Consider the following 26,805-nt stretch of genomic DNA (forward strand, 5'->3'; position numbering starts at 1 on the left):
CGTTGACAAAATTAAACACCAAACCCCCCCCCCCCCCCAAAAAAAACCCCCCATTAATGAAGCTCTATATTTATTAATATAATATAACATTTTTAAATTGTTAATGCAAGCGATGTAAGCAACTGAATTTAATTTGAGCTGGTATAAGCCTCTTGCAGTCTCTATACAGCAGAGATTGGACTGGAAGAGGAAGCTACTCATGTGCTATCAAGGAAAATGCTGATAGTAGGAGAAAGATTGGCTCATCAACGCTTGTAGTGTTGTTGGAGGAATCTGCTCTCTTTCTTGTTGAGCCCACGGGTTGAAGGGAAAAAAATAGAGCAGTATATGGCCAGCTATAGAGATTGGCAGGAGGAGTCACTGAGCACAGCGCAGAGGTTCAACACTCTTGGAAGAGGCTAGTGTTTTCCTTCTTTTCTTTGCAGGCTGCTCGCATTAACTAAGAGAAATGAGGTCCCCTCCCAAGCTAGACAGGGCTTTGCTGTGTGGCAGAGCTGTGTATATCTTCGGACTGGATATACAGAAATAAAAATCTTTTGGCAGGTAAAACTGCTCCCATGTATGTAGATCATCCTTGTATCTAGCGGAGAGCCTGAAGTTCAGCTTTATGGCCTGTTTCTTTTGAAATTAGAACTCCTTTATTACAAGAGATTAGAGATGCTCATCAATAATTAGAAGAAAACGGCAGAATGTTCTGGTGCATGCTGACAAGTAGGGTTTATTTTTTTATTTTTTTCCTAGCACAGTGCTTTCTTAAAGCGGGCCATTACCCATATCTTTAAAATATCTTTACAAATGTTTAGTAATGACAATCTACTAAACACATTTTAGATAATTGCCGGCTTTGCATTCCTTGCATACCTTTTCTCTTTTCTTCCCCAGTCTTCTGACAGTGGCCATGTTAACTAAGGGCAGATTACTAGCTTTCCATTCACTTCATTGAACTCTGGTACATGTGTCTAGGACATGTGACCATGTACATCATCTCAGGGGAGATAGATGCTTTTCCCTGTGGTCTCATGATATTGCAGATGAGATTTCCCAGTAATGCTCTGCTGATGTAACCTTCCCAGAATGCAATGCTTGGGCAGATACATAATTTGTGCCAGAACTGAGATGAACTCTATTTTTAAGTAAATGGAAAACAAGTGAATGTAAGACGAGTTTAAGTCGGCATGCAGAGGTGCACGCTGCTGCGATTTTTAGTAAAAAGTTGTCCACTTTAAGAATTGGATGTGTTTGTTTGGTGCTATACTAAAGATGGCATGTGGTAAGGCTGCAGGGAGGTCTAGTATGAGACTGTTGGTGTTGGCGTCCAGCTCCAGACACTAAAGGAAACATGTCTGTGTAGGCAGAATACTAGATATATCTATGAGCGCCAGTGCTATTTTGGAGAGGGCAGTTTATTGGACCCCGGTTCTGTCAGAAGAATACATTTTGGCATGAGTAAGGGCCTGTGTGATGGAGTGGGTTTGTTTCAATGGCATCTGTTTGACTGTTTGAGACCCTTGTGTGGTCATTCAGAATTCATTCACTGGATACATTTTTGTCTGCAGTTGACCTCCTTCTAACCTGCATTTATCCAGCTTCAAGTGATTTTGCATTCCTATAGACATGTATGGGAATACTGAACCTGTTTGATGCAAGCAAAATCCCCCTGACACAGACCCTAAAGCTGGTGTATGTTAGAGATCCCCAGGGATGCAGCAAGCAGTTTGCACACAGATGGACACAGGTCTTTCTGACTTTTTTCTCTTAATGACAGTAGACTGAACACAATGGCATCTCATGATGTTTGGGGGTGTTATGGTTGTAAGGAGCTGTAAGTAAAATGTTCCTGATTTATGAAAGCATCGGAAGTTATTGCATTTCCTATAATGCGGCGGGAGAATTTAATTGTCATGTGTCCTAATGTAGACTAGACTGTCATAGAGGACCTTTTGTTTCTCATACAAATATCAAATCAATTTGAGAGATGTTTGCTTTAGACTAGTAAATTGTTTCCAATATTCTAGGTAGGCAGATTATTATGTGTACAGAACAAGTAACACTTCACACAGCTCAACAGCACAGACATGTGGAAGAAAACCGCATTACCTAGTACAACACAACCGCACAAATAATTCATCATTTCTTTACTGTGTGTTACAAGAAGTTACCTATAGAGGTAATAGTATTATAAGATCTAGCAAAATGGTGCATCGGGGATCACACTGGGGCTAACTCCTAATCAAATACTTTTCATTGATGAATAGTTGTTCCCTATGGCAATACATACTCCCTTAGGTCAAGTCTGAATGTGGTTGTTATTGTCAACATTGCTTCCCTTTCTTATACCAGCTCTAATACATGTGCGTGATCAGCCCCATTTCTTTTTATCACCCAACTTTATACTGAACAGGCATTAGCCCACTGATATACTTGCTGTATGTTCTTAAAGGGGCACTGTCCTTAGAGCTTAATGAAGGCTGCCATTACTAAACTCTCCTTTTGAGAACGCTAGTTAACTGGCTGTAAATGAGACAAATAGGTCACTTTTCTGACACCAGTTTACAGCATGATTGTTCTGAACTGTGACAGAAACATACCAAAATCAGAGACAGCCAGGCACATGGCATTTTCAGGAGCGGTCTGTAGTGTCAGCCCCTATACTTCAATCATACCAAAGTCGCTGTAATGCTCTGTTATATTACTTTTTTTTTTGTTCCATCCTGTTTATAACTTTTCACTTTACTTTGACAAGATGCAAACACAATTGAGACGTAACAATTAGGGATGGGCTCGATGTTCGAGTCAAGCATGAGTTTGACTGGAACATCGGCAGTTCGTGTGTTCCGCGAACACAAGAACTGTCAGGGCGTTCGGCGGGTTGTTCGCCCCACGAGCGCCCCACAAGGCACTGTGCACCGTGCAGTACCTTGTGAGCGGATGGTACGGCGGGCATCCTTTTTTTAATTTTTTTTTTTTTTTTTTCAAAGGCTTTTTTTTTTTTTTTTTTTTCAAATTTTACTGGTTAACATGGATAATATATTTAAGGTGTAGGCAAGCTTGGCACTCCAGCCATGCTGAGACTACATATCCCATCATGCTTCTGCCTCTGTAGATCTTGCAATGTCTTGTGGGATTTGTAGTTTCACCACAGCTGGAGTGCTGAGGTTGCCTACCCCTGATGTATACATTCTGATTATAGGACAAAATCATCCACCCCTGGGTGTTCCTGCAAGTAGAAGTCTTAAAAGAAGGAGCATATACAGATAAATATGAATGTTATAACTTTAGAATAATGTAAGAGATTATAAGTCGAAGGTGTTTAGGATAGTTATATATATAAATTAAAGCCTAACTCCATTTTCTTTAAGTTAAAAACTATACCACAGCAGGTTGCTGCACGGCAGCGCAGCACACTGTCCTGCCATGCAGGGACCTGAATGGAGTGTACAAACATTTTTTGTACATTCCACATAAAGTTTCAAAAATGTAAATGGTGACGGCTTCTGCAGTGTGTGACACAATTCACCCTACCGGAGCTGTCACAATGCACTGCATTTCAGCAACGAGCTAGTGGGAAACGGGTCCTACAGTTTCTGTCAATTTTTTTTCTCTTCCTTTTATTGAAGGACACAACAGGATCCTTAGAATTCTCACCAATGGGTTTATATCACCACCTGTATGAGTAGGACACTAGCAAAAACGTAACCCAGTGGTCAAGGTTTCTGCTGTGTCCTTCAATGACTGTATAGAAAAGGCTTTTACGGTGTGTACAAAAATCCTATTTATACTAGTGTCCCTGTTGGTGACATTTTTTGTTGCTTCCTGTTCCTTGGATGCCCGTGCAAGAAAAGGGGGGAGAAGTTTTCACTGGTATAGAAGGATTCAGAAAGTAAAAAAAAACCCTTACCATTCTCAATAAAAGAAATGGGCATTCTTGATGTTTGCTAGATAAAAACAGCATTAACATTGTACAAATACTTGGCTGTCACCAGAATCTGTAGATCCATTCTGCTCTGCGCCTGTAATGAAGAAGTTGCATGCTGCTGGTAAACCGAGCAAGCCTAATCCCGGGGAAAACTATTTGTGCAGTGTTGATGCTATTCTTAACTAGCAGCCGGAGGAGCTCATTCTTTTCCAGGGTTTTTTGTCTGCTTTTAACCCTTTCGCTGCCAAGGACGTACGTCGTACGGAGCTACAAAAGTGCTTCCAGCTGGCCAGCTCAGTACGCCGTACAGACCTAGCATTTACAGTTCTACAATAAGCTGATAGTCGCTTTAGCGACCATCAGCTTATAGTAGAACTGTTCAGCAGACTGTCCCCTTTAAATTTATAGCTGTCATCAGTGGCTCACAAGCCGCTGATGACCGCTATTTTAAAAAATACCGGGCGCCTCCCCCCGGCATCTGTCATCTCTCTTCCCTCCTTGGAGCCATCCCAGAATCTATCAGTACCAGAGAGGGATTAAACAGGGTGCAGCATCAAAATGCAGATGTCTGCCAGTATCTGCCTACACAACCCCTCCAGTGCTCTAGTAGTCCAAAATCGCAGACAGCTGTAACATGCTGATTTTGATAGTTCCTATCGGTGTTACCAGGCCCCCTCCTGCATGTTCCTATTGCTCGCCTAAAGTACTAAAAAATATAGTGATGGGACGGTAGGTTCATGAGGTGGATTTATTACCTTTCAGCCTCCCTCCTGGGCCTCACTATTGACCCAACACTGTGATGACTTCCTATACCAACCAGCAAGGCTTAAAAGAAGAGGAGGAGCTGATGTCCAGGGAACAGGTTGCATACGGCACTATTTAAAGCTAACAGGGCCTTCTGCATAAAATCCGACAAAACAATTTTTACACAATAATGGTCAGTTTAAGGTATCACCAAGGTTTTGCACACATTTAAAACTATTTCTTTTGAAACAATATATTTAACAAACGTTCATGTAATTAGGTTTGGTTTTTTTACACAGCATGAAGATGAGCCGCCTCAAAGTGTCAAGCCTCAGTCCGCTGAGAAACCCATGTCAAAAACAGCACTAAAAAACCAAAAGAAGAGAGAGGCAAAGAAAGCCACCAAACAGGTACTACATATTTCCATTAGGCAGGGTAGACCTATGCAGCCAGGACCCATATGACACATCACCTTAAGCATTACTTTTGCATACAGTCACACTGCCCCCAAGCAAAATAGCAAGTTCAAAAAAACTGCAAAATGGCTTTTGACTTTGGCCTAGGTTTTGCTAAGGCATTTATATAATACAGAAAATGCATCAATAAGAGACATACAGGCTAATGTAGTCACTACCCACAGCCACTCAGATTTTACATTGCCAAGAGATCAGTTCTGATTGGTTGCTATAGATATACGCTTTGCCTACCTAAATGAGCCTGATGGTCTTTTGTGAAATTACTAGCATTTGAGTCTCTACTACAATGTTTTTTGGCAGTGTTGGATTTACTTACATCTGCAATCAATAGAATGTTTTCGTTCTGATGTAATGTTAAATATTTCAAGTTGTTTGAAAATGTGTCACGTGAACCCTATTAAAGGGATACTAAACTCAGGAGTTGAATCTTAAAAATGCATTAAAGTACCTTGACTATTAACAGAAATGTATCTTATTTGTGTATCACTCGGCTGTAGGTCCTCAAATCATCTCTGAATTGGTGCGGCATTGTCCTTCCTTCTGGAGGTTGTCTACTTATGTTCCCCATGGTCCCTGTGTGTGTTGTAAAGTAGTCACCGCTCCAAGCTCGCTCCTGTGATGGACTACAATCTCATGTTTAGTTTACTCATTTTGTATTGAGGTTGTAGTGTTATCACGGGAGTGAGCTTGGAGCAGTTGCTACTTTACAACACACACAGGGACCATGGGGAACATAAGTAGACAACCTCCAGAAGGAAGGACAATGCCGCACCAATTCAGAGATGATTTGAGGATCTACAGCTGAGTGATACACAAATAAGATGCATTTTTGTCAATCACTCTGCTTTTTTTTAATAGCCGATATACTTTGCATTTTTTTGAATGTATTTTTAAGGCTTAACTCCTGAGTTTAGTGTCACTTTAAACACATGAAAAACTATGGAATATATCAGAGACTTTGTCACTTCTTGCTTCATATCATAATTTACTAGAAGACCATTGTGATGAGCAATAGCCACTGTGTGTTCATTTGTGGGGTTGTGTGCTTACTTTGTAGGAGGGCAAAGCAGATGAACCTGCTGAACAAGTTTTGCAGAGTAACCAGAATATTGCTTCAGCCACTGTGACAACAGGAGACCCTGAAACTGACAAAAAGATCAAGAATCTAAAAAAGGTGTGGTAGTATGTACAAAAGGGTTTTTAGTTTTTTTTCATTCTGTTTTTCTGGAAATACGTGTTTGTTACGCAATGTGTCCCATGTCCTTTCATATGTTAAATGCATTATCTGGAATGTCATGATGACAGCACATCATTCACGTTATGAATTTTACTACTTAAATGATTTGCATAATTTACAAGGAATTTGCATAGTTATCTGTGCGCAAGACTTAATTTCAATGTTATGCCTCTTAGGCCATTTTTGTTTCTGTTCCCGTGTGTCCTCAGTTGTATAAATGTAGATATGAATGCCTTGTGTTATCCTTAAACGAGAATTATGAGGTGAGTGATTTTCACTTAGCCTCATAATCTGAGCCGACCTGTGACAATGAAACTGTCACAGGTCGGCTCAGTAGATCGGTAAGTGAGTGAACACATACCGGCGCTCGCTCACTTCTCCATCTAGAGAGCTGTGACCGCCACTCACGGCTCCCTGCTGGGATTCCCCCCCTGCCCGCTCCTCCAGCGCTGACTGGCGAAAAGGACGGGGGAGGGGGCGGGCACAGCTGACTCTGCCTCTGGATAGGCAGAGCCAGCTGTCACTCACGCAGCTGGGTGGATCCAGACAGTATTGTCGGGATCCGTCCCAGCTGCGGCGTCTCAGTATACCACGAGCTGTAGCTTGCGGTATACTGAGCTTTGGATCACGGGACAAGGCTAGTTTGTGTTCTCCCGTGACCCTTAGGAGAACTATGGGGAAAAGCCCTCACCCCATAGTTCTCCTTTAAAGGCCCAAGGCACACCAAAAAACTATATACCGACTCCCGCAGTCTTTCCTCCTGTGCTCTGCTGACCTCATCACGTCTACTACTGAATCCATAGTCCTGCATTAGACTTGAGGTTACATTAGACTTGCCGAGGGACATTCCACCAGCTGGAGCAATTGGGGAGAGAGGTAAGTGTCGACCGCCGTGGGTGTGTGGATCAGGTACGTAAAAGTGCTTTACTTTGGCCTCATAGGCATAAATTAGCAAATAATCCTTGCAGTGCCGGGGCGCGTATTTTTTCCGCTTGCCCAGAGATAGGCTTTAAGGGAATAACTGTAACAAGAAAAGGTCAGCGTTAAGCAGCTGTAGTCTGTCTTGAAAACTGTAAATAAATACTTTATTACTCCAGCAGCCATACCATTGTGCTGCATGGCCTGTGGTATATAGAGCTTTACAATAGAAGCGATTCTGGCTACTCAGCTGTAGCCAGATCGATTCTACGGGCCGGTCAACTCCCCTCCGACTGACAGCCACGCTGTGTTTCCAGAGCTCCGCTGCCCCTCCTGCAGGCCCAGGCCTGGCATTTTGGGTGTCAGCGGAAAGGTGGGGAGGAGTCTGTTCACCGATCTCCTCCCCGCACTATGGGACCGAGAGCGAAGCGTATTGCATCACTTCTGGTCCCATAGCTGTCATTGCTGGGCTCCTGAAGCCCAGCAATAAGCTATTGAAGTGCAATTTGCACTTCAATAGCTTATTTAAAGTGGAAAGGTGATACTAGGGGTCTTTTGGACCCCCAGTATCACCTTAAAGAGTACCTGTCACTGCCACTATGCTATCACATGGGGGATTTGTAAGCCTCATATGTTATAGCAATTAAAGTTAAAAAAATATCAGTTTTAAAATATTATATTAAAGTAAATAAATGTAAAAATAATTTAAAAAATACAATTTTTGAAGTCCCTCCCCTCTTCGTGAGCATGCGTGTCTTCACGTCAACACGTACGCAAAAACGATGATCGCGCTACATATGGGTATCACCACGCACGCCAGAGTTAGAGAAATAATTATAGGGCCAATATTTATGCGTATCTCTAAACTGATAACCTGTAGGGGCTTTTAAATCGTCGTCTATGGATTTTTTGGGGTACTGAATTTCATCGCAGTTTCACTGACTTAAATGCGTAGTCATTTAAATCTATCCTGCATTCAGCAATTCTTTTTTCTGACCACATCCTCTCCGGTCTAAACCAAGAAGAAAAGTTCAGCTTTCATGATGCAGTTGGAGTTTCCCGTTTTATATGTGCTGTGCTCTGCTTATTTTGAACATTTGACATCTTATGTAAGAATTTACCATTCCTGGAGAACTGTGGGTGAAGTAAAGAAATGGAAGAGCTGAGGCCTTCTGCTTTTAGGCTAAGAGATGAGTCACTCACCTGTGTATGTACATTTCAGCTTTTGCTCTGTAAAGGGCTTTACAAGAAAGCGACAGCCTTGAACACACTGCATAAAAAGGAGCCCAAAGCTCGACACGCTGGCTTCGAAGAATACAAAATGTTAATATGCAATATTTTATTTTAATTTAAACAAACAAGAAGAGAATGTCCATGTCATAATATCCATTAGAAATAGTGTAGAAAAAAATAATTATGCATTCCCTTTAAAGAAAAGGAGGTAAATGGTAAGCTGTTACAAAGAGAGGTGTGTGTGGGCCTCCATTGTGTTTTTGATATGCATGTGAAAGAGATTAGCTTATTGAAATGAATGTCATGTTGTGTGTTAGTGTTTTGAAAACCTATGTGAGAGGAGATATATTTACACATGTGTTTTAAAGGAATCCTCTGCTAAAGGAAATATGGATTGCTGACCTCCGTCTAAAAATGCTACTCGCATGGCTTTCCCTGGCTACAGTCACTGACTGGAACAAGAATGCAGATTGGAAAGTCAGTCCGTTCATCCTGATCTATCTACTTGTTATAAGGGGTCAGCATGACAGCCAGGGAGCTATTATTGTCAGAAAAGGTAGTAATGCAAACCTCCACACTTCCTTACTACAGTTTTCCTTATAATGAAGAGTTGTTGCACTAAATGAATTCCCTTCTCATTTACATAATTCCCATGAGATGAGAATGCTGAAAATTAGTAGTGTTCAAATGTCCTCCTAAAATGTGTCCATTCTCACTTCTCCATTGCAATGCACCAATTGGCATACATTTTTGTTGTTGTTTTTACTGTAAAATGGAGTCATTTCAAGAAACAATTTTTAGATACAAGCATTGCTTAAGTGTGCTTTGTAAAGGGTGGCCACTGGTTTTGAAGTGACCCCCTTAAGGGCCAACTATAGCCAAAAAAAATTTTGTGCCGCACATTCAATTTTGTGTATGTTTTTCCTACTTGATCGTGAGGATAGTGCCTGCTGCTCTCTTTAGGGATTAGAGTAGGGGCGCAAGGTTTTTTATTAGCATGATGATAAATCTTGTGTAAGGTGTTTTTTTTGTTTTGTTTTTATTGTTTCCTGTGTCCCTGTTGGGTTGATTCCCATGATCTCCTGGGTGATCCCCAGGTCAGGAACTTGCAGATAAATCTACCTAATGGGGTGGGGGAGTGGGGGGGCAGACAACAACAAAACGTGACGCAGGTTTTAGCCCTGTCCACTTCACCCAAAACAAATAAAAAAACTGAACAGTTTGGGATATATATTTTTAAAGTACACGCTTGTGTTTGAGCAAAATATTTCCCTTCTTGGCCCTCTCAATACAGTTGTGTCACCACTCAAAACCACCCATAGGTCTATATTTTCCTTCTCCAATAATTTCGGCCTTCTGTGCACCCCACACCTGTGCACTAACCTCCCATAGATTTAAAAATAATATTTCTCCTTGCAGTATAGTTCCATTCCAGTGTACAGGATATTAGTGCCTGGGCATGGGCAGCCTGGCACTAGATTTTCACCTGCAGAGCCATAGGCACCAGGAGAGGTAAGTACGAACCTGCAGGGGGGACGAGTCGTGAACATGTTCTTTAAGCACAGGGAATATTCTCAAGCCTTACATGTAATAGCCTACTACTTAATCTCTGTCTTAATTTTTTGTAATTTGTGAATGGAATGCAAACTTCAGAAACCTGTATGTACCCTGTGACCACGCTATATCTGCATTACCTGCAAATGTTCAGCAGGCCGTGCTGTTGCTTTTGTATTTGTCTTCTAATATCTGACACTATGTAGTTTTCCAATGCAATCAATGAGCTTCAGGCACCAATATATTTATTGTTTGACAGAAACTGAAAGCAATCGAACAACTGAAAGAGCTCCAGGCTTCAGGCAAGACGTTAGAAAAGAACCAGGTATTGTCCTCTCTTTGTTCATGCTCAATACAACATGCATTTAGTCCTCGAGTGTTAATGTCATAGAAGGCTTTAGTAATGCGATGGCAGCGAAACATGTTGCAGTGAAGATTTCCAGTATTTTAACCCCTTCATGGTTGAGCTTTTATTCAGATTCTGTTCGTAAGTGACAGTAATATACTTTCTTACTAAGTGCACCCACACATATTATATATTGTTTTTTAGGGGACAAATAGGGCTATATATTCAGATCACATATGTGTGCCTAACGCCTCACTTAGTATGACTAACATATAAAAAGAGAGGAAAAAAACATAAAGAAAACACCTTTTCCCCAGTTTTTTTTTTTTTTTAAATAGCACAGCTAAAAAAAAATGCATTAAAATAAATTCATTTATTTGGAAACACCTTATATCTTTAGGATTTCAGCCTAAAAATAAAATTCTATTTTCTTTCTCTTAAAACTAATAATGGTTTGGTTAAGTAGCCTACAATGTCACTGTCATGAAGTGACTGTCACACGTAGGGACAGCGACATACTTTGAATAACGCCATCATGAGGGGGTTCAATTAAAAAAATGAACCCCTTAGGGTGAATAACAAATCTGCAGCTCAGCTGCAGATTTTCATTGTAAGGGGTTATTTTTTTTAAATTTTTTTTATAATTCTTATAAAAATATATTTATATATGTTTTTCATTATTTTTTTTTTTACACATTTGTTTATTTTTTTTACACTTTTTACACAATTTTTGTAATTGTTTTTGTCTATTTTATCAAGCAGTCACCATGACTGCTTGCTAATTTAATTAATTTTTTTGAATGTTTGTTTATTATTGGGCTGCTCCAAACTTGGGAACAGCCACTAATAACCTTAGTGACACTGGTCCTGACAGCATGACAGGATTAGATCTCTCTAGGACGATCAGAAGTTTGATACATTTCAGCAAAAGAAATACATTGTTTCTTATTGCTGGCTGAAGAATGTAGCAAACGCCTACAAACATCGGGACTTGCCCCATGTCTATAGAGCTGTCAAAAGTGAAATAGCAAAAGCAGTGAGTCGTGTTCTGCTTTTGCTATTTCACCTGTCAAATGCTGGATCGCAGGTATTTGTAACAGCTTCTATCTTTCATTTATAAAGGAAAGAAAGAAGCTTTTACAAAAGCTTAACTATTTAATTAATGGATGCCTCAATACTGAGGCATCCATTAATGAACGGTAACCACTGATTCTCAGCATCCATTAATGAACGGTAACCGCTGATATAAGCCTCCAATAATCCCATGCACACCAGTATCCTTCACTGAGAACGGGAGGGGCGTCACTCTGAGCCAGTCACGATTCTGTTGCTTTGCTTGCTTAACACCGAACATGCTTCCAGGAAGGGATGACCTCATCATTGGCCTGCTGCTTCATTGTCCAATCATAGACCGGGAGATGAGAGGTGAAGAAGGGGAGGTAGAAATGATTGGCCATTTTTTTCCCCCTCCAGATGGCCAAGTACCGTTACCATGACTTCAGAAGAGAAAGGTGTTGCACTGTACAAATGGAGGATGCTTGCAGTCATAAGAATAAGACATTTATGTGGGAATAATAATTGAGACCCTGGCGTTATTATAGTCTCGTTCCAACGCAGAGCTATACTATGCTGAAAACACCACTCATGTAGTCACGATCTATGCATGCATTAACACACTTTTTTGTGCGTGTGTTGACATTGCGTTAAATGTAACCGGTTAGGAAAAAATGTAATAAAAATACATTCAGCACATCTCTCCTATACAACCACATTTTACCCATGTTCTCTTTAAAAATGCTGCAAGTACAGACTAATACCTGTTGATCCTGCTAGATGTATGGTGAGCTCCTAATTTCCTGACAATGTTGCAATAAAATCACACATTATCAGCACTACTCAGTTCACCTCCCCCCATGCTATGGACATGAGGAAAAGGGGGAGGTATTTTGTAGTCATAACATGCTTCTTGTCCCACAGTGACAACACAGCTCTTCCATAGATACAGTATAGTGAGTGTTGTTATCCTGGGACAGGAAGTGTTACTGGTAGGATAAAGTGACAATAAAGGGTTAAGAGAAATAATGTAGCCACTACATGTAAAGACCGGTAAGCTGCAATCTGATGGTGGGTGGCACTTTAAGAATGCACTAAAAGGAATAACACAAAGCATTTAATTTCTTTAGGCTGCGTTCACACCTACAGTATGCAGCACATAGTACTGCAACACACTTTTAGGTGCTGTATATGTGTGTTGCTGATATTTCTGAATGACACCCAAATGCACATGTATAGAATAAATAGCTTCAATAACTGCAACGCACAGATGCTTAAGCTATTGCTTAAATGTATTTCAGGTAAGTTAAGGCTCATTAAAGACCTATTGAAATGAATGGGCTGGTTTGATGTGTATCTAAACCCAACAACAAGAATGTAAAATATTGCTGCTTTGCAACCTACAAGCAAAAAGGAAACACAGATAAAAAAAAAAAACTTTTTTCAAGTTTGCCTACTTATAATTTTAAAAACAGTGTTACTGTAGACGGAAGTGCAAATGTTATATACATTTTCCTGGTTTTATAATCAGGCCCATCAAATAACTGAGTGTTATTCCTCTTTATTGTGCTATGAGGCTAATCACACTTCAGGCTGACATCAGTACTCCCAGGAAATGAAAGGACAGTGGGGTGGGATAAGAACAGTTTATTTAGGCACATTGATGAGCACTGGATGTCACCCTGCACCTTCCCAGAAACCCAGTGAAACAAATATAAAAGGAAATGGGGTTAGGGTTTCTTTTAATTGGATGTGCTCATCCCTAACCAGCGGCAAGTAAGTTACAGTGTATATGGTTCACCTAAATGTTTCCATGTGTTCATACTGTGAAAAAACATCTTGTGTAAATAGTCTCCAGGGATCTCTTTGTACTACAAATGTGTTCAGCCTACTGTGTGTTCTCAACATTCCTATAAAAAGACGAAGGCTTCCTTCACACTGTGTGAATGTGCGGTTTAGGGTTCCATTGGCAGGAACCTACAGATTAATTTGGCAGGAATCCCAAATCTCCGATTTAGCTGTCACATGTTCAAGTTACTGGCCAGGTGACAGTGACCACATCTATAAGCAGCACTTCACATGTAATCACAATGCATGCTATTTGGAATAGATCACTATCCCGGGATGCATACAGGGATAGCGTTCCACTTATAGATGCTGCTAGGAAGGAAATGATATATAGCTTAGGCGGTAATATGTAACGGAGACCATGGGAAACACAAAGAATCAGCAGTCTATCAGTTTTAGGCTGATCTTAAGTAACGATCTCGAGATGAAAGTGTCAATCAGAAGATAACAATGTTCAGTGAGCGGTGTTAAAAGTCGGGAAAGGAAGACAAAAAACAAGTCCCTGTTGATCCCTTTCTCTTTGATCCAGCGGCCCCCCTAATAATGGGTACTCACCAGAATGTAGTGAGCAGGCAAGCTTCTCAGGTTTGTAACGGTTTAGTCCACGGTCCTGTCCCGCTTTGAACTTGATTCTTCCCACACTGGAACCAGACGAGAAGGGAATTTGTCCTCTGCGGCGCTGCAGCTTTTCTCAGCTGAGATCCATCAACATTGCAGAGTGCACAGGACATGGGACTAGATTTCCAGCAGGATTGCAGGAGCTTTTTTTGCACATACTGGACAGATACAACAAAATTATTTTAATGGTATTTTTATCAGACCAAAAGGAAGCAAAAATGTAAGTTCATTGTTGGGGTTTACATATGCTTTAAATCCTGATAAATGGACACTAGAGAGAGCATTTAGAATCCATATACAAAATACAGCAATGAAAATATGGAATTGTATGCAATAAGCAAAATATGATGGTTGTGTCAATAAGTATATTCTGGGAATTGTTACAAGAACTCTGAATGTTTACTGAATAAAAGCGCACCACCATTTCCCTGCTAATATTTACAGTTACTCTCTAGCTATTGCAAAGTTAAAAAAATCTTTTGCTGAAATATTTGACCATACTGTTACTCTTTCGCAGGCTGAGAAAATCGAAAAAGAGGAAGCACTTCTAAAGGAAATCGAAGATTTAGAGCTTGGAGTGTGAATGAATGTACTGAGGAACTATGAACAATGATGTATGGTGCAAAGGCTTGATAATGGAGAGAAGTGAGAGAGAGAGAAGTTAGCATATTATTGAAAAGCAATGTTTTCTACCTGGACAAGAAGGTTTAAACATCTGTTAATAATTTATTTTATTCATTACAATACAGAAAATCCAAAAACTGGAGAATGTGGAATGTATGATTTTTAACACTTAAGCACTTGCACAATCAGTTTCAATTAAGGGTTAGGTTGCATTTTTCATGGTGCATACTGTGCTTTTAAAATCGTTCTTTTCAAACATGGCCTGGACTAGTGAAATGGGGGATCTTTGAATAGATGGTGATAGTGATAGAGGTGACCAATCAGATGAAGCATCTTATCTCAACACAAATCAACCTGCAAATCCTTGTTCAGCAGGTTAAAGCTGACAGTAAATAAAGATATGCAGTGTCATTCTGGCATGTTGTCTAAGCCAACACCTAAACAAAGGTGCCTTTACTGCTATTTTAAGAGCTAGAAGCAGAAATCCCAAAGCATGGTACCGAAGATACTCTGCCAACAATGTTTAGCACACGTCTTACAAGCTTATTCATTCTGTAAAGTGTAATGTATCTCAAAAGGACAGTGCAAAATTGGCAAGGACTTTCATTCTACCTGATTGATCTTAGAACTGACACCAGTGCCATCAAATTATATTTACAGTTAGTAGTTAGAATGCATTCTCATTGTTATTTCAATACACTGCTAAAATTGATTGCACTGTCTGCAAAATCACGGTTTCCATTCCACTTAATAAACATTAAAAGGTGATGTAGGAAGTATGAAAAAACATTTTCAAGAAAGCCAAATTGTAGTAAAATTTTGCAATGAGAAATATTAGGGCCATTGTTGGTGACCTCCTTCTGAAAAAAACAAATAGGGGTCTATCTGTCATGTTGACCCTGGGGCTTCAATATTATCTGAGCCACTGAAAGGAAAGTCAAAGGGTAAAATATTAGTTGAGGGTCAGTATGAGAGTCTGGAAACATGAACAGAATGAGGAGACAGCATTGGCAGTCTTTACGCTTCTCTCAGGAATGGTTCTCTAGAAGTGCACATGATTCCTTTCTCTCTGCATAGTATGTATAGCTGGAATTTTGTTATTTTATGTATACATGTGAGAATTTCCTCAGTATTGTTGTCAATACTGTCTCAGCATGGCTGGTTTGGTTAGCTACTACAATCAAAATTTGTCAAGGAGGTTTATTTTACACCCAGTCTTTTTCCTCTACTTCTAGGGTAACTAATTAATTCAGTACTGCAAGTTGACGCACATTCCCACCTGTACATCATCCCCTTAGAGTCACATAAACATCTATCACCTTTATTAATTCATTTTTAAAAATCCCCTTTTCTTTTCCCCTTCCTCATTTTAAAAAGTGCCCTTTCCATTTTAGAGGGAGGAACTGTCCTTATTCATTATCTTTCTTTTATCTCCAGCTCTGCTATTCTTTTCCTTTTTCATTTCTATAACTCTTTCCCTCCAAACTAGATTGTTACCAAACACCTATGCCCAATATGTTTTGCCCATATAGGGCTTCATCAGGACATTTTCCCCTTAGCTTAGGGAACAAGCTGAAGCTTTGCTGACTTCCATCATCCAATCATGTCCCAGCAAAAATACAGTTTTTTTTAAAAATCTCGTTTTCACATGATTGGGTATTTTTGCAGAGTGTTATCACTGAGTCTTATTTTAGTCTATCCATGCTTCTAAGGGTTGAGTTGATTGCACTTGCAATAACCCCGTGATCACAACACACAGTAAAGCCATGTATCTGTGATGCTTTCATTCTTGTTTGCATCCAAAAACACATGCTAAAAAATGCATGTGCACTATAATGCACCATGGCAGACATATGTGAATGCTGTGTGTGTTGGGTTGCCAAAAAAAGTGTAGAAGTGTTATTCTGTGCAATGCTGAGCACTGAGGGCTGAATCAAAGTGATTGGGATGCCTTAACATAAACAAGTGTGTCAAAGTACAAAAACATGCATTGAAGCCCCACTCTCGGCTGTTGTTAAATTAACTTAAGCAGTAGGGTCCAAACCCCCCTATGCTGCATGGGTTCAATGCTTGTTTGGCTAGGAGGGGAAAAGGAATAAGTATAAAACCTCAAAATACCATCCCTGAAACAAAACTCTTTAATGAAAAGGAAGCCTTGCAGCAAAAACAAAAAAAGGAGTCTAACTTAAAGACCTATCAACATAAAATAAAAACGAATATAAACCCAGAATGATAGCCCCTTTAACAAAAGCCTCATTTTTTAAGGCAAGCCTTCTCTGTAAAATAAGCAATTCAACCTAAAACAAAAAGCTCTAGCAACATAAAAATTATATACCCCAAAGTAAGTTAAAGTCTCAAAAATACTGCCCTATACAGCTCCATAAATGCTTGTGTCATCTCTGAGCCAGAATCTCAGTCCAGGAAGTAGATGTGGACCCTAAATAGTGCAGAAACCAAGATGGCAAAAAGCAGAAGAAGGCATTGCCAAGGGGAGTGGTGTGATCTCTGTAAGAGGTATTTCATACCTGTAAGTATTACACCTAATGCATGTATGCACTTAACATGATTTCAGGGTCAGAAGAATGGTTCAGTGTTAGTGTTAGGTGAAAGGTTGCATTTCAGGGTTAGGTTAAAACCCAAGTGGAGTCACAGAAACAGATGTTCAGTCACAGTGCTGTTGTATTAGCAAACCCTGATTTACAGATTGTTACCTCCACTTTACTGTTATAGCAGGTAAATAGGCTCCACAGTTTGACTGCACTGCCTAGTTCACTCTATAATCTAACAGACATGGTAAGACATGTCCAGGGCCTGCCTGGCCATAGGGCAAACCGGGCACTTGCCCGGTGGGCCGGCCCGAACACCATCAGCCTGTTTCTGTTCGGCCCGGCAAGCTATGCCCGATGTCCGCTCTGAACGCTCCACTGATCACAGAGCGGCCAAGCTTATCACACACTGAGGGAGCCACCCCGCCCCCACCAGCTGACATCAGACCTAGGAAGACTGTGAAGGACACACGCTGTGCTCGTAGGAACACAGAACACAACGTCCAGTAGAAAGTAAGCTGACGTGGAAGAGGGGAGGAATCATCACCACTGAGTGACCAGAGCTCCACCTCCTCGTCTCATGCTGGACACATTGGAGGCCAGGAGCCAGATTGAGAGGGGGCCAGGAGCCAGATTGAGAGGGGGACAGGAGCCAGATTGGGGGGGGGGCAGGAGCCAGACTGAGGGGGAGGACAGGAGCCAGACTGAGGGGGAGATAATCAAAAGAAACCCAACGCACACCTGACCAGATAATACCCTCAAGTATCGGGTGTGTGCCAAGCGACCACATATGCCTCCGCAAATCAATATGAAGAAGTCACTCGCACTCCAGCTCAAATTCAATCAATATTTTATTGACCTCTGTGGTGTCGCAGCATGGCTGTGCATGTCATTGCTATGTTGTGACACCACAGGGGTCAATAAAATATGGCTAATACCCATGTCAGGGACCCAGGCAGATCGAGTGGCTCAGGCCCCTACCAGGGTCGGCATGGCAGAGGTGACGGGGCAAGGTGGAGGTGTAAGAGGCTTTGCCCCAGCAGCACCGGTCCGGCGAAAACCATGTAGGCTGTGGCTGTATGGAACCCCATGATTTCTAATGGTGGTCCTGGACACAGACTGAGGGGGGCGGCACAGGGGCTAGACTGAGGGAAGACATGGGCCAAACTGAGGGAACACATGAGCCAGACTGAGGGGGAACACAGGGGCCATACTGAGAGGAAACAGGCCAGACTATGAGATGGAGGGGTGTGAGGAGGAAGTGTTGGTGCTGCTTAGGCTGCTGCTCCAGTTTGGCCTGCAGGGGGTACATGTCCCCGGGGCTGGTACATGGCATGGCTGAGGGTGCTAGGGGGCTAGTGTACTGCTCCTTGTACGACTAATTATGTGGGGGTATATACATAGAGTTCCCTTCACTGGAACTAAGGGGCCAAGCCCAACCCCCGTCAGCTGCATGTTTTCAGTGGTGAAAACTAAGTTAATTGGTCTCAAACTATGATGAAAATACATTGCAATTTTCATCGACGAACAAAAACGCAACAAACATGGGAGGGACTATTGCATTTACCTATTTGGACTTCCGGTTCCCTCGGAGCTCTGCCAAAGCCCCAGTCCCCTGACTCTATTGGCAGCTGGATTGGCTGAGATGCAGGCTCCATTGGTCTCCCTGCTGCCTGGATCAAAACCCTTTAAACTGCAGAGAATACTCCTCCATAGGTTACTGATTCATCTGATTTTGCCTGCTACTGTCATAGGAGTGTTTTCTCCTCCCATCTTCCTAGCAAGTTAGCACTGTGTAACAGCCTTCTCAGACTTGTTCCCTCCCTCATACCCATTTACTTCCCCATCCCCACTCCCAAATCCTATGAAACTTGGTTTTATTTAATTTTAAGTTAAATAACGACGTTCTATATCAGAACGGATAAATCTGTGCCTGTATTGCATGTTCAAACCTTAATACCAGGTTAATAGAGGTTTACTCCAGGAATATATGAGTTTGGAAATTCTAGAGAATTGCTTCAATCATGCATTACACTTTAAATAAACCCAATAGATTTTAGTTGACTAAATGTACTGGAGATTTAGTCAACAAAACTAGACTAAAACAATTTAGATGACTAAAATACGACTAAAACTAAATTGAAATTTGCTGTCAAAATTAACTTGGTAATGATTATTAAGAGTATCAGTATAACTTTGAGCTGCCTTACTGGACTGCACAGTCATCATATTTAGCCATCCTGCACAACTGCTGTAACAGAAAAGTGGAGGGAAAAAGACTGAAATGGAGGTTGTTGGTACAGTGTCTCTGTGATGGAATAACAATTTCTGTGACTTAGTGACACTAAACTTGGAAGTTAAACCTTAAAAATGCATTCAGGTAGCTTAACTATTAACAAATATGTAGTGTATTTGTATGTCACTCAGCTGTAGATCCTCAAATCATCTCTGAATTCATGCTAACACTGTCCTTCCTTCTGGAGGGTGGCTACTTTTGTTCCCCATGGTCCCTGTGTGTGTTGTAAAGTAGCCACCGCTCCAAGCTCACTCCCATGATAGACTACAATTTTAATACAATTTAGTAACAACAGCACTACAGTATGAATAGCGGACTCTTAGATACCCACACAGACATAAAACATAATTTGTATAAAAAGCCCTCTTTATTTATACACAGTATTTTAAAATCATTGAAATATAAAACCATAAATGTGTGAAATGACTTTGGCTTTATACTACACATAAACCATCACCCTCAACCATCCAACTCCGGTTGACACAATAATCTGTTATAATTGATCTCAAACCATCCTGTTAACATGTGCATCACACTTTAACAGAGGGACCGGAGTGAGGGTGATGATATATGTGTGTCATTATACACGTGTATAATTATTTTTATTTTTTTTAAAGTACGATTTTTATTGTTTTTTCAATATGCATATAAGGTTACAAACATCTCCCACCGAAGTGGGGGTACATAAAAACTTATCCTTAATACTAATACAAAACATTTCACCCCCAAAAAAACCCTCCTCTTCCCCAACTCCTCTCCCGCCCCATCCCCCCAGATTCCTATGCCACAGCAAGTCACAAAGCCACAACGTAACCCAGCTCAATACTGCTCAGTGTCCCAATGTCATACTGCACCGTCTTCTCCCAACGCCCCTTCATAGGAGGCACTGTGCTGCGCGTGGATGGAAAGAGATCAGCAACACCAGGAGATGGCAGCGCATCATCACAGAATATCCCTATGTCCATGAGTAGCACTCTGTCCAGAGATATTCGAGATCAGAAGTCAATCTTCGCCCAGTGGCCGCTTACGTGTATAATTTTATATTCCAGTGATGTTAATATACTGTATGTAAATAAAGAGGACTTTTTATAGAAACTTATATTTTCTGTCTGTGTGGATGCCTGAAAGGTCTGGTAGTCCTACTGTGGTGCTCCACATGACCCCCTTGGAAACAATTAATGACTATAATACAAATTGGTAAACTAAACGTGAGATTGTAGTTCATCACGAGAGTGAGCTTGGATTGGTGGCTACTTTGCAACACACCTAGGGACCATGGGGAACGAAAGTAGCCCCGCTCCAGAAGGAAGGACATTCACATCAGCGCTAGCTAATGTACTTAATTTTCTCCTCCCCTGGTCTTTCTGGGAGCTAGGAGGGCGAAGCCAAGCTTGATGATGTCACTGACTCCGCCCTACACATTGTCACGTCTGGACTTCCTCATGAGTATGGGTAGTTACAGGTGAGTGGTAGAAAATTTCCCTTACAGGTAATGTTATAACCATGATATCTTAAAGGAGAGCAGCAATGTCAGTATTATTCATATAAATAGAACACAAAGAGCAGAGTGCCTCCATGTGTAAATCTCTTTTATTAAATGACTAAAAACAGGTATATGTGCCGACAAACAGTAGAGATCTAGAAAGCTCTAATAACCATACTGTCTGTCACAAGGAGAAGTCTGCCCTGATTTGATAACACAGCAGCCTACGGTCACATCAAACACACCACTGGCTGCTGTAAGTTTGGTTTAAGTGTTTCAGGGGGACGCTTCCTTCCTCAGAACCATAGCTCTTCTATTTACATGTGCTGTGGCAATCCCTAATCCTTTTGGTGAGCAGCCCCTGAGTGCTTGACGTTTGGGTTACTGCGGGAGGATTGTCTGAGATTACCGTTCTGCGATGAGATAAAAGCTTTTTGTCACCTAATATTATTCATGTTTACTTATTTTGTAGCCCATTTTAGCACAATACACCATTATCCCTGCAAGGGTAAAATAACACTGGCTAACACTCATTTCCTAACAGAATAATTAAAATGATGCACTAACCTAATACTGTATTTCGCTGAAATATATATCTAAAGCTCAAACTTTTTTTGTTTTGGATCTATGTGTTTTGTTGGGGATATAAATACAACAGGACGTGGGAGGATATCTTACTTGTCTCCAATGGAAGATTTCACCTCTATTGCTGTTCTAGTGACCAAAAATTTGGGTTTTACCTTAAATTCGGTTCTGGTGACAATATTCACTAGAACAAGCAGTGAGCGCAAATGCCTCTAGTGCAATGCAGACAGCAACAAAAATTTTACAGTGTTTCTATCTGTTCACCATAAAAAAAAAAAAGTGTGTCTACATTTCCGTTATTTTCTTTTCCTGGTGCATCTTCATGGCACCATACATTGGGTTGTGGCTCCGCCCCTTAAACCCCATAGGACAGGTTAGGTATAAATCTGAGATGGTCAGGAGTAGCAGTGCAAACAGTCCACTGCTCCAATTCCCAGGCCACAGTAAGCAATAATCACACCACAGGTGCAGGCAAAACAGGCCTCCACCTCCTTTTACTGATATAATGAATACTCACGCGTTTCACTGATCTGGCTTAATCATAGAGGCCAGATCAGGGAAACTACCGTGTTTCCCCGAAAATAAGACAGTGTCATATTTTATTTTTTTTCACGAAAAAAGACACTAGGTTTTTCGGGGGATGTCTTACCTGGCTGCTGCTGTCCGCTCTGCTGTCCAGGGACCCACAAACAGGTGGACGGGCATGTCTGGCAGGGGGGCGAAAGGGAGCTGCCTCTCCGCTCTGATCATTACAAGGAGAAACACAGGTGGGCTGGCGAGGGGGCGTGTCTGGCAGGGGGGCGGAAGGGAGCTGCCTCTCCGCTCTGATGCCATTCAGAGAGCAACAGATAGGTGGGCGTGCGGGTAGGTGGGCGGGCGGGGGGGCGGGAAGGAGCTGCGGACGGCGTTCACATGGAAAATCTAGTTACATGTGCAGCTACCCCGAAGGTAAGACCTAGCGCTATCTTCAGGGATGTCTGTAATATAAGACCTACCCCGAACTAGGTCTTATTTTCGGGGTAGGTCTTATATTACAGAAATCCCCGAAGATAGCACTAGGTCTTACTTTCGGGGAAACACAGTAGCGAGAGGTGTTATACCCATGGGAGTTATCAATAAAAGTTGCTTTAACGTATGAAGATCCATGGACGTGCGGCTTGTTTGTAAGAAGAATCATGGTCAAAAGTAGACCGCAATGTTAGTAACCATCACCACAAGGGTCGGGCATCTGTATGCTGCCATGAGGGTGCACCATAAAATTGCAGAAAGGGGAGTATACATTTTTCCGTTTCACTGGTGCAGCATACAATGGGAATTAACTCGCAAATCAAGGGTGTGTGTAGTGCAAACAAACCCATTTATTGTGACATAATAGAAGGAGTAGCTTGCGCCACTATGGTCCTTCCAAACTCAACTGTCATCAAACAGGCTGGCTCTATTCCGGAGTGTGTAATGAAGGTGTTTTGCTAAGACCATGTTTCTGCATTGCAGATGTTTTATGGTGACAGCCTGCAATATGCTGACCTTGAAGTGTGAATTACTTTTATTAGCCAGATGGATGCTAGTGTGTGTGGGTTGATGCTGGATGATCTTCCCTAGCTCCATAAAGGGAACAATAGTCTTTCAGAGTTCTTAAAGGAAGCGATGATCTCTAAATATGCTCTTAGAATGTAACCCACATCCAGCAGGTGAGGGTCTTTTTTTTTTCTGTTTAGGAAGGTGGGTAGTACAATATCCTGACTCAAATCAAAAGACGAGGCACATTTTAGGTATAAACATTGACAAAGTCAAGCTACATTTCTGGCTTCTTCTTTGATGCTTCAACAAGAGGCACATGCCAAAACACACCACAGGGTTGGCACGGCAGGTTAGATAATATGCTTCATTATATGCGGCTGAGTCGGATGCCATCATCAAGGTCCTATATCCTGTGATTTAGCTGCAATGTGTTTTGCTGAGTGCTCAGCCTCACCTAGTGTGCCAAATCTAAGATGTTGACACATTAAGACATTGCAACATGGAACAGGAAGGAGGGCTGTTGGGCAAGAAAATCAAAAACTGGAATGCCCTATTAAAATTGGAACAGTTAAAGGGCATGATCTTACCAGCCAATGTATGGAAAACATTTCAATATATGAGCAGAAGTCAAAAACACAGCTTGTTATGCCTACTAGGCATCATAACGCCACGGGAGCTGGAAAAGTCCGCAGACTCATGCTACCTGTTAAAAGTTCATTACCCTCCTCATTCAAGTCATGACCAAACAAACAACTTGTTAAAGTAGTGCAGCACAGTGAAAGATTGTCAGAGTTAAGTTAGTGGGGAGGTTACAACTCTGATACTTCAGGTGGGATAGCCTTTTTCTGTGCCAGAATTTCTGCCTCTAGATAGGCAGAGCCAACTGTCACTCACGCAGCTGGGCGGATCCAGACATAATTGTCGGGATCCGCTTCAGCTGCGGCGTCTGTTTAACGCGAGCTGTAGCTCGCGGTATACTGAGCTTAGGGTGACGGGAGGACGCTAGTTTGTGTCCTCCCGTTACCCTTAGGAGCACTATGGGGAAAAGCCCTAACCCCATAGTTCTCCTTTAAACTGACACTCAGCGCCGAGCAGCATATGAATGGCTGCTTGGTGTGAAAAATAAACTATTAGTACTTTGCAAATGGATATTCTCTCCCATATCTTCTGTACTGAATTAATTAAGACCATGTGACAATGTAATCTTACACTATGTGAACCTTCCCCTAATGAGTAGAGTTTACACATAGTTCAGCAGATTCCTGCTTCCCCATCATGCGATTCCTAAAGCTACAGCTGTTGGGGGGTGCCTGCTTTCAGTATATGGTTCTCTTTCTCTGAATGTGACCACCAGTAAGAGAGTAATTAAAGTAAGAGTCAAGCTATATCTGTTGGAAGAAAAGGGGGTTCTTGACAGAGCTTCTATAATAACCGACAGGTCCCACTTTGGGATGGAAGTTTTTTTGGGCATTTTAAAGAGCTGATATTGCTGACACTTGGAATTTTAGTGTGCTGGAAGTTAAACCTCTGACCAGGCCTGTCTGTAAAAGCTCTAAAGGTCCCCACACACCTTACGATAATCGCGGGAAATCCCGCGATCGTACGATTATCGTAAGGTGTGTGGAAGCCGTGCGACCTCTACTACTGTAAGGTCGCACGACTTTAAACTTACGGACATGTTCGAAAACCCGCCGAGCATCGTACGATGTTCGGCGGGTTTGTGGCATGTCCGTACGATAACAGCCGTACGGGCCGGTGTGCGCAAGCGCACACTGCCCGTTCGGCATTGCGGTCATCGGAAGCCCGCCCCACGGGGGGCGTGGCTTGCGATCATCGCAAGTACGATCTGCCTATGCAAGATAGGCAGATCGTACGTTTTTTTAAGTACCTTACAACCATCGCAAGACAAAAGTCTTGCGATGGTTGTAAGGTGTGTGCCCAGCCTAAGACTTGAGCTGGGTTTGGAGACATGGGATCCCAGTTGTTTCTTTCTGTTAAGAAGATGAATTTTGCCCAAACTTGTGGTAAGTTTTAATGGCAGACAATTTCCTTGCTTTCAAAAGTGTAGAAACCTAATTTAAGCTTTTGCCTCTCAACTTCCACGCCGTGAGATGCATCCTGGGGCTGGATGGAGATGTCACCATGAGACAGCAAGTCTGGAATGCCTGGCAGTAGGATCAGAGGTTCTAGACCAGTGGTTCTCAACCTGTGTAACCTCGGGACCCACATGTTTCCTTGGTCATTAATGAACTGCAACAATGTTTTGAACCACGGTCTCCTATATTTCTATCACTGCAGCCTCCTGTGACCTCAAATCAAGAAAGTATACACACTCTGTAAGTGGGAAATATGTCCTGAATAGAAATTGCATATTCCATGGTGTCACCACGAAATTGATCTCATGTATGACCCACTTGGCCTTCAGCTTCAAAACTTCAGACTTTCTGGTTGAGCACCCACTTGGAAATAAAGGATTGGCTGTATGCATCTCCCACCTGATTCTGGGTCACAGTTGGTTGTCTTGAGATGTCGCTTGGGCCATTACATAAGTGGCTGAACCTTTCACGTGCGTCAGATGTAATCGTGTTCCAAATGGACACTGTGATCGGCAGGTAATTCAAACGATTGTGTTGCTGTGTCCACCACCAGAGAGAGTCCTTCACAGCCCTGGTAATATGAATTGGTTATGAAAGGGTCTCGCTATACGATCGGCTCAGAAATTCTGAATAGAACGTGAATGCCAATGGTGGAAATTCAGATGTTCAATAGTGACATCACCAGAAGCAAATCCAACTGGTTCAATAGTGACACCGCAAGAACCACAGCTGCAGAGATGCAATCATTTCCACAGTGACACTACCAAAACCACTGGCAGAAATACAGCCAGTTCCAGTGACACCACCAGAAACACATCTGCAGAAATACAGTCGGTTCCAAAATAACACCACCAGCAACACACCTGCAGAGATGCAATCAGTTGCACAGTGACACCACCAGAAACACACCTGCAGAGATACAATCAGTTCCACAGTGACACCACCAGCAACACACCTGCAGAGATACAATCAGTTGCACAGTGACACCACCAGCAACACACCTGCAGAGATACAATCAGTTCCACAGTGACACCACCAGAAACACACCTGCAGAGATGCAATCAGTTCCACAGTGACACCACCAGCAACACATCTGCAGAGATACAATCCGTTCCACAGTGACACCACCCGCAACACATCTGCAGATATACAATCAGTTCAGCTTTGACACCACCAGAAACATAGTTGCAAAAATGCAACCATGACAGCTCTAGAAACATGTTTGCAGATTTACAGATGATATGAATGATTTAAGGTGACCTGCCCCTTACTCCTTCAAAAGAAGTACACTGCCCAATCAGCTCAGAGGGCAGATAGCTCATTCTGCCACACTGGCTGGGCTGGAATTCATAAAGAGTGTTGCAGACAGCTACACGAATTTGTAGTGAATTCTGAGAACCCAGTTCCCCATCAGGTCTGCTCTACTGCTTACTGACAGCAGATAGTGGGTAAGTGGCAAAGCCAGCCTTCTATTGGCTATGGCACCCACTGCCTGATGTCAGTCAACAGCAAAGAGGATCTGATGGAGAACTAGGCTCTCAACGTTCCTCTTCAGGCTCCGACCCCCTCAATCAGGGTGGTCAATCACTGCCAGGGCTCATAAAAAACTGCCCACATTGCATGTCAGGGCAGCGCAGTACACCACACTGTTGTGCAGGGACCTGAATGGAGTGTACAGTTTTTGTAACAACACAAGGCATGTAAATCAGCAACG

The 26,805-nt window shown here is 42.0% G+C and overlaps 1 protein-coding gene across 1 annotated transcript in view; it reads left to right on the top strand.

The window, feature by feature from the left end:
* Positions 1–14,584, top strand: part of EIF2A (eukaryotic translation initiation factor 2A) — a 42,184-nt gene extending 27,600 nt beyond the window's left edge. Inside the window, exons 11-14 of the mRNA XM_018565883.1 lie at positions 4,960–5,070; positions 6,194–6,310; positions 10,338–10,403; positions 14,461–14,584. Of these exons, the coding sequence (XP_018421385.1) occupies positions 4,960–5,070; positions 6,194–6,310; positions 10,338–10,403; positions 14,461–14,526 (360 nt within the window). The 3' untranslated portion in view covers positions 14,527–14,584. The remainder of the gene's footprint in view (positions 1–4,959; positions 5,071–6,193; positions 6,311–10,337; positions 10,404–14,460) is intronic.
* The last annotated feature ends 12,221 nt before the right edge of the window (positions 14,585–26,805 follow it).

The sequence above is a fragment of the Nanorana parkeri genome, unplaced genomic scaffold, assembly GCF_000935625.1.
Source record: "Nanorana parkeri isolate BGI_ZX_2015 unplaced genomic scaffold, ASM93562v1 scaffold898, whole genome shotgun sequence".
Classification (NCBI taxonomy): domain Eukaryota; kingdom Metazoa; phylum Chordata; class Amphibia; order Anura; family Dicroglossidae; genus Nanorana; species Nanorana parkeri.